The 18,674-nt window shown below is 36.0% G+C and overlaps 1 protein-coding gene across 4 annotated transcripts in view; it reads left to right on the top strand.

Moving 5' to 3' along the window:
* The window catches only part of LOC106882802 (cubilin), a 110,103-nt gene that overhangs the window by 36,020 nt on the left and 55,409 nt on the right, over positions 1-18,674 (top strand). For 2 of the 4 annotated variants that reach the window (XM_089355030.1, XM_089355031.1), the window contains 8 exons: positions 402-526; positions 1,297-1,452; positions 4,461-4,557; positions 7,963-8,087; positions 9,063-9,215; positions 11,260-11,350; positions 13,368-13,492; positions 15,885-16,034. In XM_089355030.1, the coding sequence (XP_089211156.1) occupies positions 402-526; positions 1,297-1,452; positions 4,461-4,557; positions 7,963-8,087; positions 9,063-9,215; positions 11,260-11,350; positions 13,368-13,492; positions 15,885-16,034 (1,022 nt within the window). Of the gene's footprint in view, positions 1-401; positions 527-1,296; positions 1,453-4,460; positions 4,558-7,962; positions 8,088-9,046; positions 9,216-11,259; positions 11,351-13,367; positions 13,493-15,884; positions 16,035-18,674 lie in introns of all 4 variants that reach the window. The other 2 variants (XM_089355032.1, XM_089355033.1) reach the window with 1 other exon arrangement.

The following is an 18,674-nucleotide window of genomic DNA, read 5'->3' as shown; positions in this document are numbered from 1 at the left end:
TTCCCCCTTTTGTTATTTCCCCTTTTTCTTAGCTCTCCTGCGTGAACTTTCTGAACTTTCTGTCCGCAGAAGCCATGATAGATCGTTGACCAAACACCATTCAATTTTTTTTCTCCGTGTTTTTCTCCGTATTCTTTCTGTTGAAGAGCGTAGCTCGAAACGTTAAAGACTTTCTGTATTCCCGAGCGTCAAACTAATACATCCTTTTGTTGTTTACACCACCTGTCCTCGTCTGTTGTTGTTTTTCGTACATTCTCCCATATATATATATATATATATATATATATATATATATATATATATATATATATATATGTATGTATGTATGTATGTATATATATATGTATGTATTTCATCCTCTTAGAAATATGATACTCATTCGTTTTTTGTTCAATCTTTAGCAATCAGACATGCAGTTGGCAGATCTTTTCTGGAGGCGAAGATTTAGCAATCGAAATTGAATGGACTCGAATAGATATTGCCTTGTCTGATGGATGCAGTGAAGACTATGTGCAAGTGTATAACGGTGAGTTCGAGGATTTCCTACAATTAATATATTAAATGCTAATATGTGTGGGTACAATCGTGTTCTTACGAAGATCGCTCCTCAGCAACCTTGGTTCAATACTGCAGCATGGCAACAAAATGGAAACGTATCTTCACCTACTGTCTGAGTGGAATTTAGTTGACCGGACACTCTACGAAAGCCCGTCATGTGTATGTGTGTACGTGTATGTGTTCATGTGTGTATGCATATACCTATTCACACTCACACACACGCATATATGTATACATACATACATACATACATACATACATACATACATACATATGTATATGTATACACACACACATATATGCCCTAACCTTAACACCAAATATATATAGTGCGTGAGTTTTTATTGGCTAAACTGGCAACATGACCATCCCCAAATACAACAATATATATATATATATATATATATATATATATATATATATATATATATATATATATATATATATATATTAAGAGACAGACAGACAGACAGACAGACATAGGAGAGAGATGGAGAGAGGGGCTTAAAGCTGACACCAGGTTCGATTCTCGTAGTCGATCTTACAGGTTTCGTCTTTTTTCACATATATATGTAAGCATAATATTCAAGCCGCTTTCGGCGTATCTTCTAAGCATGATCCATGGTCGACTCATGGTCTACCTACGAAACTGGGTAGTCGTTGTGTATTATTGTAGCTTTTCATCCCCAAGTCAGCCATATTCCCTAATCCTGTATTTTCTCCTTTTTATTTCTTTAGGTTTAAATCGAGAAAACGGAGAACTGGTTGATCACCGCTGTGGTCAAAGTGTTCGAATACGAAACATAGTCGGCCGTTATGCATTCATATACTTTCACTCCAATCACGAAAACACTGGTAAAGGATTCGAGTTTCGTTATAGGGTTGTGAAACGAGGTAACAATAATTTCTTTTTCCTTTTTCAATATGGCGTTTTCGTGGATTTATGTGTGTTTACGGTATGCAAAACCAGTGAAAACCTGTGGCTAGATGAAATAGATACAAGGATGTAAAGCAGTCGTGAGCAAACTGAGGCCCACGGAGCTTTCCGATTGGCATGCTTAACGAAAACTGACCTTGAAATTTCTGATCATGCAACCCACCTGATGAGGAGTCATGTCACATATGACCTGCTTCTCGGAAGAGGTTGGCCTTATATATATATATATATATATATATATATATATATATATATATATATATATATATATATATATATATATATATATATATATATATGGAGAAGCAACTCAATTGCTAATCCCTTATATTTATGATATATATATTATATATATATATATTTATATGTGTGTGTGTTTGTGTGTGTGTGTGTGTGTGTGTGTGTGTGTGTGTGTGTGTGTATGCATAAGTATATATGCACATATGTATATATGTATATATATATATATATGTTCGTATGCAAAGACACACACGCGTATATATATATATATATATATATATATATATATATATATATATATATATATATATATATATATATATATATATATATATATATATATATATATATATATATTCAAAGATGTAACTACACGTGGACTGTTGGCGATTTTTCGCCCTTCCTTTTGTTTTGGACTTTCCTAGAAGAAGCTAGGCTTGAAATGTAAAAAAAAAAAACCAGTCCTTTTTTCTTTCTCTGAGCATCTCATTAATACTTTGCATGTACTACGTCCATGAGTTGTTTTTTCTTGTCTTTTTTCACTGTTTTTTAAAAATTATATATATATATATATGTGTGTGTGTGTGTGTGTGTGTGTGTGTGTGTGTGTGTGTGTGTGTGTGTGTGTGTGTGTGTGTGTATGACGGATTCTCTCGTCGCGGACGACAAATGAGGGTTCACTAAAATAAAGCGGTGATCATGTTCTATTGACACGAATGCTTTGCAAACATTTTGGCAAATACATCACATATATAAAAGAAAAGGAAAACAATATCTCATTAAAAATGAAAGTATTTCGAAAAATCAAAAAATTGTCAACTAGCTTATGACTGGGTGTTAACACTTTACTCAAATTAGCTCCCCTACCGAACTTGCACCACAGCGTCAAGTCAGCTCCAGAACCTGTCGCATACGTTCCTCTGTATCTCTGGGAAGATCTTCGAACACTTCCTTGATCTTGGCCACCAGCTCGGCCTTGGTGTTGCAGGCAGAGCAGTTGCAAGCAGAGCGGTGTCTTTCTCAACCGTGCTCACTCGGGAGAATTAGGAATCAGAAATTGGGATTGTTGAAACTTTAAACATTCTCCGACAACCGCTTCTGACTCTTTCAGGAAGTATGGCAAGGAGTCGAATCCTGCTGTCACACATTTGACCTTCCAGTATCAACCCTCTCTAGGCAAGATTTGACTATAATCTTCAGCCGTCTGAATTAAGCCCAAGGCTCCGTTAATCAGTTGTTGGATGAACTCTGGCGTGCGGACGCAGTCACAACGCCTGCTGTGTCCCTTGCTGTTGATGTAGAATATCAAAAAAGTTGACACTACTTAGTTTCGTCTCAGTTTCGATCCTCAAGCCCATGCACTGGAAGAGTGCAATAATATCGTTTCCTTCTTAAGGCTACTGATCTCATGCAAATTTATATTGCGGGTAAGAATAAAGCTTTTATTGCTGGATCTTCTAGCTCTCGAATATGAGAATTCTGAATGTAAACAATCCAAAATATATGCCCCGTATAAGTATTCATAATTCTAATCCGTCATATGCATCCATTGGCACATCAAACATCTAATTAGTATGTATTTATGGAAGGTTAGAAAATTAGACCACATTCTTGGTGTGGTAAAAAGGAAGACACAATTAGGAATTATCTATTTCTCTCACAATTAACAAAATGTAATTTGCTAGCAATTATTGGGATCAAAATGGAACATGTTTGATTACATAGACGACAACGACGGTGACGACGATGATGACGATCTCAGTTATCATGACAACCTTATATTGTTCATATAATTAAGACAACTTCCTGAGCCTTGATAATAAATACTTTAGTCCCAAATTGTTGTTAATCCCATTACAAAACGCACTTTTACAATGCTTGATTCCCCCCGACTAATTCAAGATGTCTCGGTGACTATTATTGACAGCCTACGCTCTCTTTAATGACACTCAATGAAACCTATACTTGTGATTATTACGAACGCCAAACTCTTTGAACTTATTTTGTTGCCCTGATTCCCGACCCTAACCTGCAAATCTATTTGGCGATCATTCGCATTAACCACATTAAAATATGTATGACCTACAGTCTCCAAAAAAGCAAAACAAAGTTGAGGTGGTTATAGGTACTATCCTTTCGCCCTTCAGACGAACAATATTTGAATTCAGAATTATAAGGAAAATGGATTTGTAATTTGTAATCTCATTCTTTTATCGAAGACTTTGGTGCTCATGTTCACGTGTATATATTTAATTAGAGGTTGAAATAGCCTCATAAAGGGATAAAAATACCCAATGTATTACTGGTATTTTTTGTGAATAGTGATATTCATAAAATAATAGGTCTGAATATAAATCATGGTGAATAAGTATTCAAAAAAAAATTCAGAAAATGGAGATGTAGCATTAATATAGTTTATTAACTGCAAAAATTGAACATTGGACTTTTGCAGTTAGTAATTTATATTAATGCTACATCTCCATTTTCTGAATTTTCTTTCTTCTTTACACACACACACATACATATGTATATAATATAAATAATAAATATATGCATATATACATACGTATATGTACATACTTACATATATACGTATATACATATGCATATGAGGGCAAAAGACTTCATGGAATATAAATAACATAAAAAAACGAAAACATGAGTAATTAATTTATTGTGTGTTGTATTAAGTAATTACAAAATTGACTTTGTTATTTTTTGTCAGATCCAGACCCTAAAATGAAGCATATCTCATTGACAGCACACCCATACCAATGGCAAGAATTCACTTCACCATACTACCCCAAACCATATTATGGCAGGTTGGTTTATTAACAATTTCATCCCAAACAATTTTAACAGATGTTTATGTGATACCAGTTTATATTTTCTGATGTGTTCTCAACATTTTACAACCTTAAAACGGTGAGCCGACAGAATCGTTAGCATGCCGAGCAAAATCCTTTGCAACATTTCGTCCGTTTTTACGTTCTGAGTTCAAATTCCGCCGAGTTCGACATCGCCTTTCATCCTTTCGGGGTCGATAAAATAAAAACCATTTGAACACTGGAGTCGATTACATCGACTCACCCTCCACTAAAATTGCTGGCCTTTGAAACCAGTATTTATTTCAAACCAGTATTAAATTTGATACTAGTATTTACAGTCTCATCGCTTATATAAATATAAATGGTCATTGTTGTTGTTGGAACCCAAATCAATCCTGATTGAGCAAACCTAAGCTGAAAGTCTTTCAAATAATGCCCATTCTATCCGTTTGTATGCATCAAGGATTAATTTAATAAATTCCTCGTATGTTTGTTTTTCTTATGACAATATAATGGGATTTGAAAGGAAACGACGCTTAATTTTTGCATGTCAAGCGATTCCAATGACGATGTTTTGTGGGCTCTATTTCTGTATTAACAAAACCACGTTTAATTTTTAACAACTGGGTAGGTTTTCTGTTAGAACGCTGATCCCGTAATTGTTGTTGAATATCATAGGCTCAGAGTCTACTTAAACAGACCTAGAACACAGGATTAGCTCACAGTCAAACATTCCATAAATGGGTTCAGGCATGGCTTTGTAATTAAGCAGTTCGCTTTGCAAACTCATTATTTCGGGTTCGATTCCACTAAGGGGTATGTATGGTGTTTTCAGTCATAACCACGCATCTGACTAGTGTCTTGTCAGTGGAAATAAATAAATCAATCAATAAATAAATTATTAAATAAACTGGAAATATATAGAAACCCGTTGTGCGTTACGTATATACATAGACGCGCGCACCCTCACATGCGCGGTACATGCATGTGTGACATGTATGTGTGTACGCATTTGTTTGAATATCTTTGACCAATATTTATGGCCGAATGATTTAAACTGGTGCTTTTCGAATGAAGCTACTAAAAGCATTTGATCTGTACTAAGTTACGCACCCACTCTCACATTACTGTCGTGAGCGCTCTAAACCGGCGTCGTTATTGTTTAGTTGCCACATAAAATTAAAAGTAGTCTCTCTCTTTCTCTCTCTCTCTCTCTCTCTTTCTCTCTCACACGCACTTTCATTCATACAAACATACTTACATACATACATACATACATACATACACATATATATTGTACACACATACACACACATACATACAGGACACGGTGGTGGATTTCCCTGCTGATGTCGAGGCAACATCTGTTACCAGATTCTTTTCGTGGGCGAGAGCCCACTAGTGAGTATCATACGAGAGTAGATGCCTATTAAGTCTGGTTTTATGAAAGCAGCTCTAGGCAATAACAAGAGAGAGATTGAAGATGAAGGAAAAGTCTGCATAATTGTTTCCATCACCTTGAGGATTTTTATTGTAAGTTTGATTGGGCTATAGTGGATGGATCAGTGGATCAGAAAGTTTAAATTCCTTGAGAATGAACCATAGCACTTTTACAAAAATGAGATTGTACCCTAACACAGGGGGATAGAAAAAGAGAGAGTGGGGTCGAAAAGCTTGGTGAAAATAGAGGGGAACTCTAGAGCTCTTAGAATGCTTTGGGAGTGACGTTGCCAGGGCCAATGGGAATACTGTATACAGAATCCTCGTGGTTGAAAAGTGGTGGAAAGAAAGATCCTGACAAATTGGTAGAGTCCGTTTCAGAAGGGAATCAAAAGGATCAGCAGCAGTTTGGCATGCATGAGTGCTTGTTGGCTGGGAAATGTACGAAGGCATTATTCGTGGATGGTTTACAGGCTTGCGAAGATAGCGTTACTGGATAAAAGCTGATCAGTTTATAAGAATGGGTGATTTCACAAATTCACAAATATCATAAGCTATATTTTTTGTTGAAGCACGGTCATGAATGTACCTCTTGGGTACTAGAACAGTGTAAGTTGGTCAGATGTGCGATATGGAGAAGTATATCTAGCAGGATTGTTTCTGTCACTCAGCTGTTTTTAATGGAGCAGTATCGAAGTACATATTCTGCCAGAAACAACATAGTATCAATCAACCATATCCTTCTCCAACAAATCTATGGACTTTAACTAAAGGGAAAAATTTAAATATAATACTGGTCGCTAATTGAATGTTTTTCCTTCTACACTCATAATGTTGTAGGTATAAGGCTACAGCATTTTTTAGGAAAGAACTGTCGATTATATCCACTCCAGTATGAAAGAAAAAACACAGACCCAGTTGAGATCAGTGGTATTCAAACTCAGAACGTAAAGAGCCTTTATCGTTAAATGCTGCAAGGTATTTGGAGTCAATGAGGCCTTTACGTAGAAGATAGACATGCTCAAGATATCAGACGAATCTCACTTAACCGCCTTAAAGGATATTTTTTTGTCGTTTAGACTGATAGACAGCCCTATTATTTATTTAGGGCTCTCGAAACTAGTGAGAGTAAGTTATTATGAAACCAGATGTCGCCCCGAATACTTAAAAGATAGTGAACTTTGCAAAAAGTAGCCAAGAACCGGACGGTGGTATTAAACTAAGGCGATGAATCAAGTCCACCACTCATGAATTCAGAAAGCGAAGTGCTGGTAAAATACTACAAGGTATCTCGTTTTACGCTCTCAAAATGTCGCTATCCACCATCCTGGACAGGTATTTCATTTTGTCGATCTCGAGAGGGATGAAAGGCGAGGCTGATCTCGAATGTATTTGAACTTAGAGCGCAGAGAGGTGGAGAAAATACTGCAATGTATTTTACTCCACGCTCTGGCGATACTTCCAGACCGCTGCTGGTATACAAGTATACAATAAGACGGGTGGCCACAGTCGGCTTGCTTTTATCATAGACATCATAGGTCTCTTTAAATTCGGATTGACTTTGAACTAAATAACAATTACAACAGTCACTACTTCACAGCATTTTGTTCAATTCACCACTTTCTTATTTAATATTGAGTATTACATTAAATCGATGAGTTGGCAGAACCGCTAGCACGCCGGGCAAAATGCTTAACGGCATTTCGTCCGTCTCTACGTTCTGAGTACAAATTCCACCGAGGTCGACTGTACCTTTCGTTATTTCGGAGTCAATAAAATAGCTACCAGTTGCAGATTGGGGTAAATGAAATCGACTTATCCTCTCCCTCGAACTTGTTGATCTTGTGCGAAAATTTGAAACCAATATTAAGTATTACATTATTGTCGACTTTTTGTTAATTTATCTCACACCATGCATTATCTGTGTCTCTCTTTTTCTCTTTCCTTGTTTTTTTATAGTGATACAGACAGGCATTGGTTGATTAGTGCCGACGATCCACGAGAAGTGGTACATATAAAGTTCCTTGATTTTGACATTGAGGAAACACCAAACTGTACAGCAGATTCCATTCATATATATGATGGTTAGCGATATTTATTTTCTGTAACATAATCACAAACTTTTATAGATGAACACAAACGTAACAGAGGGTATCTAGTCACACATTAAATCACTGCGGCAATCATAAAAAATCTCCCACTGTTCTTCTTCTTCTTCTTATTATTATTATTATTATTATTAATCATTATCATTACTAAGGCGGGCGAGCTGGCAGAATCGTTAGCATGCCGAACGAAATGCTTTACATTTGAGTTCAAATTCTTTACGTTCTGAGTTCAAATTCCGCCTAGGTCGACTTTTCCTTTCATCCTTTTGGGGTCGATAAATTAAGTATCAGTTGCATATTGGGGTCAATCTAATCGACTGTCCTCTTCCCGCAAAATTTCAGGCGTTGTGCCTAGAGTAGAAAATGTTATTATTATTATTATTATTATTATTATTAACCTTAGGTATCAAGCAACTTTCTTATAGTCTTTGCTGTGCAAGGAAAAAGGGTTTCTGTAGAATCTTAAAATTCATATCGATAAAAGGCGATGCTCCAGCATGGTCGCAGTCATATGACAGAAACAAATAAATGAATATTTAATATCTTCAGCTAATCATTCAAATTTCTTACAACTCCTCCCTTGGCTCCTATTTATGTCATATCTACAAAGCTACCATGCTAAAAAGTCTTACATTCACTCCCAACAATACAATGGCATATACAACAGCAAAACTGACTGGTTTTCTTCGTAGCTTTGAGTGCCGAATAACGAAGGATAGTGCATTGAGACCTAAGACCTAACGATATATAGAAACAGACGCAGCAATGATGATGATGATGAAGATGATAATGATGATGATGATGATGATGATGATGATGATTATAAGATGATTATAAGATCAAAGGAATTAATGGAATTTCATAACTGGGTGTTGTATAATATGATATTTATATTCTAACTTTCTTTCTACATGTTTGTAATAAACACAACACAGTTTTTATATATTGCAGGTCATAATGAGAATAGTTCCCTTATTGGAATATATTGCGGTCAAGACTTCCCTGAAGTGAAAAGTTCAGGAAGAAAAATATATGTTTCCTTCTATGCTGACGATAAAGGGGATAATGTGGGTTTTAAGGCACAGTATTTATCTGCAAAAGTAGGTGAGTAAGAAGAATAGTTGTCTTATGAAAGAAGAAAATATTTAATACATTTGTAGATTTTAATACAATATTGTATTCGTTTCTCTGTCTATTTGTGTATTGTATTTCCGTAAAGCAGAGGAAAGGGAACATGTTTAACCAATTGCCCCAAAATATATTTATTTACGCCGATGTTACCCCCTTGATTTGAAAGGAAGAAAATCATAGATTCTTTGAATTCAAAAGGTTTATTGAATCTATTTATAGGGAAAATACAATTATAAATATAAAAAGTATAAAACAAATGCGATAAAAGAAATTGATATCCTCATGATGAAACAAAAGAATTTTTCTAGAAACTTTTTCACTTCAGGTTTTGGAGAAATGATGTTACAATCGCATCAAAATTGTGGCATTCTGATGCCAGAGCAATTTGGACAGTCTTCGGAGTTCAATCTATTACTCTGTTTTTATGTTCATTAGAGTGGAAATTTATTTCTTGTTAGCAAAGATATGTTGTTACAAAAGGCAGCAACTTTTTGACTGCCTCCTCATGCCAGAAGAAAAATTTCTGTTGTAACAAGGAACACGTTTTTTTCTAATATATAATTTTACTGTCTAATGAGTCCTCATAACCCACTAAAATGTCATTTTTACCCCACTTCGGGTAATTTAACTCAGTTCGCTGACCCCTGCCGTGAAGAAAGCTTTTAATTTTCAAAATGAAGCAAAACTAAAACTAACACACGCATGCATATATACAGGCATGCATGCATAGATGATGGTAGCAGCATGTTTACAAGTGATCACTGTCTCTTCTTGTTTCTCTATTGTCATTCCTTCCTTGTCCACGGCCTTGTAAATGACTTTTTAAATAGTTGCAGGCCTGCACGGTTTATGGTATAAATGGCAGATGCAAGTTGTGCTTTTCCACAGCATTCATGGGATCGATTTGTAGGATAGCAAACTATGCTCGATGTGCTTCTCGAATTCGGGGCTAGTTCTACAGACTTTACTGCATTTCACACAGGTTGTCTAACCACATCTTTAGAAAATAATATGATGGATGATTGTTTTTTCATGCGACTTCAGGTGGTTAACGTAACTAAACTTTGAGAGGGGTACATGCTGACAGAATTTACAAGTCCAGTTATTAATGTGAACCTCACCTTTCTGACGTTTGAGTTGCTTATGTTCTAGACGGCATTTTTTGAAAGTTTTAAAAGTGTCTCTTATACGCTTTTTCCACTCATTCTATTTGAATCTATCTCCACCCCAAACCCCCCAGTTGTTTATATCAAACGCCAGCTCTTTGAGACTGTTCTTGATGTTGTTTTTGTACCTCTTTTTCGGTTTGTTTGAGGACGCTTTTCAGAAAACGAACTTTTTTCGAACAACGAAAAAAACAGAGAAACGAGACATGCAACATAAAGAGTATACCCCTTCGTCAGTTGTCCCTGTTCCATCTACTCCGCGTTTCGGAGGCAAGAATAATACGCGACTTCGTTGGAACAGTCCTTCCCGCAAAGCAAATTAAATAAAATTTGGAATTTTTTGCAGAGGGTGAAAGTGTTAACAAGAACAGGACAGTGAGAACAAAACAGTAAAAGCAAACGGTGAGGGCTGTTGAGCCAAGACGATAGAAAAATTATCATGAACGCTATGTAGACGTGCTGTGCTTTTTCTGTCTCTTCTCTCATAGCACGTCTACATACCGTTCATAATAATTGTTCGAAAAGAGTTCGTTTTCTCTTTCGTTTTTATGTTTTCGTTTCTCATTGTGTTTAACGGTTTTGTAATGTTCTGTACCCATATATGCATGTATGTTTACAAATAGATGTAGGTATGTACATATATGTATGGATATATGCATATATTTATATATTATTTATATTATTATATGGTCGAACGCCACGCATCCTTTTCCAAGTAAGTTTTATATATATATATAGTTTGTATATGTTATTATGAATACAGTGTTTTATGACTTTTTAAAGATACCAAAACTTATAATGTTTCCTTCACTTCGTATTACCACTAATTATCATAACATTTATATTTTCAGGTTCAGAATGTTCTGGTTTGACAGTTCTAAAAGCGATTCGCAATAAAAAGAATTATTTAATCTCACCAGATTATCCCCATTTTTATAGCAGGTATTCATGAATAATTTTATCACATACATCTATACATACATACATACATACATACATACATACATACACAGAGACAGATTCACACAAGTAATGCATAAATGATAATATAGATGAAATTATGTGTGTGAGTGTGAGTGTTTGTGTGTGTGTATGTGTGTGAGTGTTTGTGTGTGTGTATGTGTGTGTGTGTGTGAATAATCCTCGTAAAAAAATGCATTTGACACCACTTTTAGAGTCCAGTCTCCCCAGCAGTAAATGTTTGGCTGTATTTTGTTAAAATATCTTTAAAATAATAAATATAAATTCATACGTATGTATGTATGTATGTATGTATGTATGTATGTATGTATGTACGTATGTGTGAATATATATATATACATACATATACACACACACACGTATATATATTCACATATATAAACACATACAGCACACACACACACGCACACACACACACACCTTCCTCATTTCGCCACTCCTGTTTTGGTTGATAGCTGTGAGTCACATCATTTCCTTCTTACCCATGTGTCATCTCTGCATGACAGTTACAAGCTCTTAAAGCTGACACCGCCAACCCTATACTGCCTCTTCTGTAGCTTCTTTCTCCATACCATCCACTCCTCTCTGCAATAATAAAGTCTATGTCCATCGTCATTTTCTGTTTATACTACGTTTACCACATCTGGCTTTACGCCCGTCCATCATAAATCCGATTTTTCATTTTCTTACTGGCTATTTGTCTTCCTCATTCTCTCAATACGCCTCTCTTTATTCTGAGGCAGACGAACGGCCGAAACGTGATACTTTTTCTTTCAATTGAAATGTTAAGCTAATGCCTTATTTACGAAACTTTGTTCCTTTAGTATTTTCCGATTTATCGTTTACTATATACAGGGTTGGGTAGAGAGGACGGACGTTTTGGAGAAATTCACAAAATAATTAATTTTAGCTGTAAACAAATTTGATTGATATCAATGTATTCGTCTTGAATTAGCATTTGTCAAAATCAAGTGTGAAAAACAACATACATCATGTGGTGTTTGTTTTCATTGATGCATTTCCGAAGGCGTTCTTGGAAGGTGGCTTTCTCTCTCTCCAGCATTGCTCTGTTGATTTGAGTGACTTCCACGCGAATAGCTTCCTTCAAATCGTCCAATGTACGGGGATTATGCGCATACACATGTGCCTTGAGGTTTCCCCACGAGAAATAATCACACATGGACAAATCCAGGGTCCGATGGGACCAAGGAATGTCAGCAAGGCTGGAACTGAGGCTGTCACCGAAGAAAGGGTGAAGAACGTCCATTGGTGCTCTGGTTGTGTAAACCGAGTGGAAATGCAAGTCTTCATACAAAATATACCTTACCAATGCCTCCGAACAGAGCGATTCGGACTTCGTATCAAACTTTGTCTGACGCGTTCCACATTTTCGTGGCACCCGTACCGTTCGTGGCACCCCACCAGTCTCCTATTCATTAGTGCACCAGCGTAAGATTATGTTACGGATGAGGACCCAATAAGGTTCGAAAAGCGATTAAGGTTGTTCATCATATTTTTCAGTCTGTAGAGAAATGTCTAAAATTTGCCCTGTGTTGCATACATACGTAAATATATAAATACATAATACTCAATAAAGTCTAATACACATTCCATCTATTCTATTAAAACCATATATATATATTGTTGTACTTGGGGATGGTCATATTGCCAGTTTAGCCAATAAAAACACACGCACTGTATATTTGGTGTTAATTTGCTTCAAATTTATATTACATTAATCTTAATCTTATTTCGGCCAGAGTTCTTTCGTCACACTTCTGTGACCTCATCAGTGGTCCTTTGTTTCCTTCTTTCTTATGTGTGTCTCACCTTGCTAACTATCAGCCATTTATATATACTTGTATATATATATATATATATATATATATATATATATATATATATATATATATATATATATATATATATATATATATATATATATATATATACTTGTACATACACTTTTATTTTTCAGCAACCTCTCTTGTTCCTGGTTAATCACATCAACTACCGTTAACCGACCAATATATCTGGATGTCGTTGATTCAGACATTGAATATTCACAAAGCTGCATGAAGGATTATGTAGAAATATATCTGGGTCAGTTTCTTTGGTTTTTATATTTCTGCACACTCTGCATTTATCATCCTCTCTCTCTCTCTCTCTCTCTATATATATATATATATATATATATATATATATATATTTTTTTTTTTTTTTTTTTTTTTTTTTTGCTTTGTTTTTCTCCCCCTCGAAATATATACGCATATAGATATATCCATGAGATTCCTTTAAATTCTTCGCAGAATTCAAGTTGGACCACTCAAATGTACTCACCCCTTTGCTTGGTACATCAGCTCTCTGGAATTCAATTTTTGTCCATGCTTAACTTAGAGCTACCAACTTGCAATATTGCTCTCACAAATTTCAGAGAATCTTTGAAGGCTTTAGGCACAGTGTCTTTGACAAACCAGACCATTATATTAAAAAGTCTAAACGACTTCTTTATCTGAGTTTTTAAAAGCCCATCGGTATGGGAATATATGGGTAGGGGTTGATGTGTGCATATATATATATATATATATATATATATATATGTGTGTGTGTGTGTGTGTGTGTGTGTGTGTGTGTGTGTGTGTGTGTGTGTATATATATATATATACAGAGAGAAAGAGAGAGAGAGATAAAGTCAAGAAGTGAAATCTAGAGGTTCTCGATATACAAAACACTAGCGCTCGAATGAATGATTTGAACTTAAACACCGAAACCTTTACCAAGCACCGAGTTCGCGGGTTAAAGAGTGATTATAAGAGGAGTCCAGGTGAACGGATATGGAAACAGTGATGCAAATAAACAAAGACTACTTGGGTTTGGTGTACAATATACAATGTGTGTGTGTATTTGTGTGTGTGTGTGTGTGTGTGTGTGTGTGTGTGTGTGCGCGTGTGTGTGTGAGTGCGTGTGTGTGTGAGTGCGTGTGTATATGTATGTGTGTGTGTGTGAAGCATTTCTCACGCACGAAGTTGTCGAGATGCTTGAAAAAGTGGTAGTCGGTAGGCAAGAGGTCTGGTGAGTATGGCGGAAGAGGCACAGTTTCTTAGCCCAATTCGTTCAACTTCTGCAGGGTCAGTTGTTTAATGTGCAGCCGAGCATTGTCATGGAGAAGAATTGGCCCCTTTTCTATTGACCAATGCTGGCTGTTGTCGATGTTTCTTATACATTTCATCCATTTGCTGACTATTTCTCCGTCGTAATGGTTTTGCCTGGATCCAAAAAGTTGTGGTGGATGAGACCGGCCGCAGACCACCAAACAGTCACCAAGACCTTTTGGTGCAACTTTGGCTTCAGGAAGTGTCGTGGAGCTTCGTCGGCGTCCAACCACTGAGTTGAGCGTCACCGGTTGTCGTAAAGAACCCACTTTTCATTGCAAGTCACATTTCGGTCGAGAAACGGGTCGCTCTTATTGCGTAAAAGAAGGGAAGACAACACTTCAAAACGGCATTTGTTTTGGGTGTCGTCCAATTCGTGCGGCACCCATTTCTCAAGTATTTTAGTTTTTCCAATTTCTTTCAAGTGGTTGGAAATTGTCGTATACGTTACGTCTAATTCAGAAGCAAGCTCTCGAACAATTGTGCGTGGATTGGCTTCGACTAAGGCTCTTAGTTGATCATTGTCAACATCCGATGGCCGACCACTACGCTTATCATCTTGAAGACTCTCGTCACTGCTACGAAATTTCTTGAACCACCAATGTGCTGTACGTTCATTAGTGGTTCCCGGGCCAAATGTATCGTTGATGTCGTGAGCTGTTTCAGCAGCTTTTTGACCTAGCTTGAACTGGAATAAGAAAATTGTGCGAATTTGCTTTTTGTCCATGCTGTATTCAATGTTCCGGAAAAAATGGCCTAATTATTCAAAAAGAAATAGAGTAACACGATTAGATAGAGCGAAAAACGGACTTTGAAATGATATATAAAGTCAAAGTAGTTGAAAATATATAATTGAAATGATATAAAAAGTCAAAGTAATTGAAAATATACAATTGAAATGATATATAAAGTCAAAGTAATTGAAAATATATCATTTAAAACCAAAATTAAAAATTCCGCAAGAACTTTCTTGACAACCTAATATATTCATATATATTTATTGTAGTCGATTATACCTTAAAAGTTGTATTTTTTATGAGTTTCTATGACCTAATCACTATTTCTACTGTTTTGTAAACTCTATTCATTTCACAGAAATTTAAGCATTTACAAAAAATCAGAAGTGAGAGACACTACACACTAGAAAATTTTACAACAGTAAAGTACTGCGAAAATTGAGGAGAAACAGCAAACAATAATTTGCAGATGGTCCTGTCACCTGCAAGGCCACAACGCATTGTTTGAAGCCACGGATAAAGTAGAAATGGAATATTTCGTCAAAGATTTTTCATACTCAGTTTAATATAAAAATAATATACGTTGTTATTTTCTTTTCTTTAAAGGCCCGTCACGGAATTCCCCAATTTTCAGTCGATGGTGTGGAGGAACAAGGCGGAAGTTCTATACACATAGCCCCTATTTGTTTATTCATTTTCACACTGATGGCTATTTCACAGGCAGAGGTTTTCAGTTGTCTTATTATCTTATACAAGGTATTCTTTATTTTATAATCTGCTTCTCTCTCTCTCTCTCTCTCTCTCTCTCTCTCTCTCTCTCTCTCTCTCTCTCTCTCTCTCTCTCTCTCTCTCTCTCTCTCTCCCTTTTACTTTTTGCTCTACAGCGTGAGTCACATGTATCAAACATAAGATCCAAAAATGTTGTTTACATTACTATTATTCCTTCATTTGCACAGTGATAATCTTGTTAACATTGGATCGTTTAATAACCTGCCAATCACGTTTTGTAACATCAGATAGATAGTAGTTTCCGCAGGATATTTACTCTTCCCCAAAGTGCTATCTTTCACAAAGTCGTAATGTTAGGACAGATTCCAAACGTATCAAGGTTTTCCTGAAAGCATTTCTTCGTCTTCCTCTTATCCTCATCATCATCATCATCATCATCATCATCATCATCATCATTCTTCTTCTTCTTCTTCTTCTTCTTCTTCTTATTATTATTATTATTATTATTATTATTATTATTATTATTATTATTGTTCAGTAGTTTTAATTTTATAACGTGCTTTCACTTCATTACCGAGCGCAGCTCTGTGCGCCTTGGGTATGTACTGTGGTTTGCTGTGGTGCTCTTATGTTTACTGTATTGAAAGTGTTTTGCGTAGGATGTGTGCAGTAACCAGTAGTGCAATTTTCTGTATGTTATATATATTTGTAAGTCCTGGTGTTTTTGTTATGTATTTGTCTGAATATTGTTTTATTATACCTAAGGCACCTACTATGATAGGAATTGTTTCTGTTTTTAGATTCCACATTCGAGTTATCTCTATTTCCAGGTCTTTGTATTTTGAAAGTTTTTCCATTTCTTTTAGAGAAACGTTGTCATCTGCTGGTATTGATACATCAATTAGAAAGCATTTTTTTTTTCATGATCTTTGATAACTATATCTGGTCTATTTGCCTTAATTTCTCTATCTGTGTGTATTGGCATATCCCAGAGTATGGTTGCTTTCTCGTTTTCTGTGACCTTTTCTGGCGTGTGTTTATACCATCTTTTTTCTGTTGTTATTCCATAGTGTTGGCATAGCTTCCAGTGTATATAGGTCCCAGCTCTGTCGTGTCTGTGAATATATTCCTTCTTAGCCAGGACTGGGCAGCCAGAGATAATATGATTTATTGTTTCTTGTCCATCTCCACATAATCTACAGTTACTTGTTATATTTCTTTTCATTATGTGTTTTTGGTAATTTCTGGTGTGGAGGCTTTGGTCTTGTGCAGCAATTAAAAATCCTTCAGTCTCTGCTTTGAGTCCTGAGCTTCTCAGCCATTGCTGGGATCTTTCTCTGTCTATTTCTTTCGCATTTAGTTTAGCCCAGTATTTACCATGTAGGGGCTTTTCTTGCCATCGTTTTATCATGGTCCGTTGCTGTTCTAGTTTTTGTTTGGATTTCATTTGTTTTATAGCTTTTGTTGTTTCTTCTTCTTCTTCTTCTTCTTCTTCTTCTTCTTCTTCTTCTTCTTCTTCTTCTTCTTCTTCTTCTTCTTCTTCTTCTTCTTCTTCTTCGTATTTGTTAGGTAGATTGATTTCTTGTTTGTATTTGTCAGCTTCCTTAAATACTGAAAACAGTTTTTTGTTTTACTCGTGTTTTGTGGCTATTTGTATTAGTTTCCCTTGCTTCTGGAGTAGGTATTTTTTCAGTCCTATGGTGGTTATTTTATAATAGTTTTCTAGCTGTATAAGACCCCTGCCACCTTCTGTGCGTTGTATATATAGCCTTTCTATGTCATATTTTGGGTTGTGCATCCTATATCCTGTCATTATTTTTCTTGTTTTCCTGTCTATTTTACATAGTTCGTTTAGTGTCCAGTTAAGGATGTTGTAGCTGTAGCTTATAACTGGGACAGCTAAAGTGTTGATACCCATTATCTTGTTTTTAGCATTGAGCTCTGTTTTTAGTATTGATCTAACTCGTCTATAGTACTCTTTCTTTATTTTTTCTTTCATTTGTGTATGTTGTATCCTATCTAGTTCATTGACTCCTAAATACTTATATGGTTGGCTTTCGTCTAGTTCTCTTATTTCATTGGCTTTATCTAGTGTTATATTGCTACTTTTAACTAATTTTCCTCTTTTCAGGGTCGCTTTGGCACATTTTTCTAATCCGAATTTCATATCTATTTCCTTGGTAAAGCCGTGTACTGTCTGTAGTAGTGCTTCTAGCTCTCTGTCGTTTTTTGCATATAATTTTAGGTCATCCATATATAGAAGGTGGCTGACTGTTTTTCCGTAGCATTTGTAACCGCATCCAGTTCTATTTAGCAATTCTGTTAAAGGTGTGAGTGCCAGGCAGAACAGGAGTGGAGAGAGCGTGTCTCCCTGGAATATTCCTCTTCTAATGGGGATGGCTTTCGTTTTCACAAGTCCCTCTTTTGTTTGGAGCTGTAGCACTGTATGCCATTTGTTCATTGAGTGCTCTATGTATTTTATGATAATTGGTGCCACCTTGTTTATGGCTAGTGTTTCCAGAATCCACGTGTGGGGAACACTGTCGAAAGCCTTTTGGTAGTTCACCCAGGCCATACTGAGGCCTTTCTTCTTTCTGCGGCTGTCTTCAGTTATGGCTTTATTGATCAATAATTGATCTTTACAGCCGTATGAGCCCTTGCAGCATC

The sequence above is a fragment of the Octopus bimaculoides genome, chromosome 7 (genome assembly GCF_046866305.1).
Source record: "Octopus bimaculoides isolate indiv1 chromosome 7, ASM4686630v1, whole genome shotgun sequence".
NCBI lineage: Eukaryota > Metazoa > Mollusca > Cephalopoda > Octopoda > Octopodidae > Octopus > Octopus bimaculoides.
This window is presented reverse-complemented; position numbering and strand designations above follow the sequence as displayed.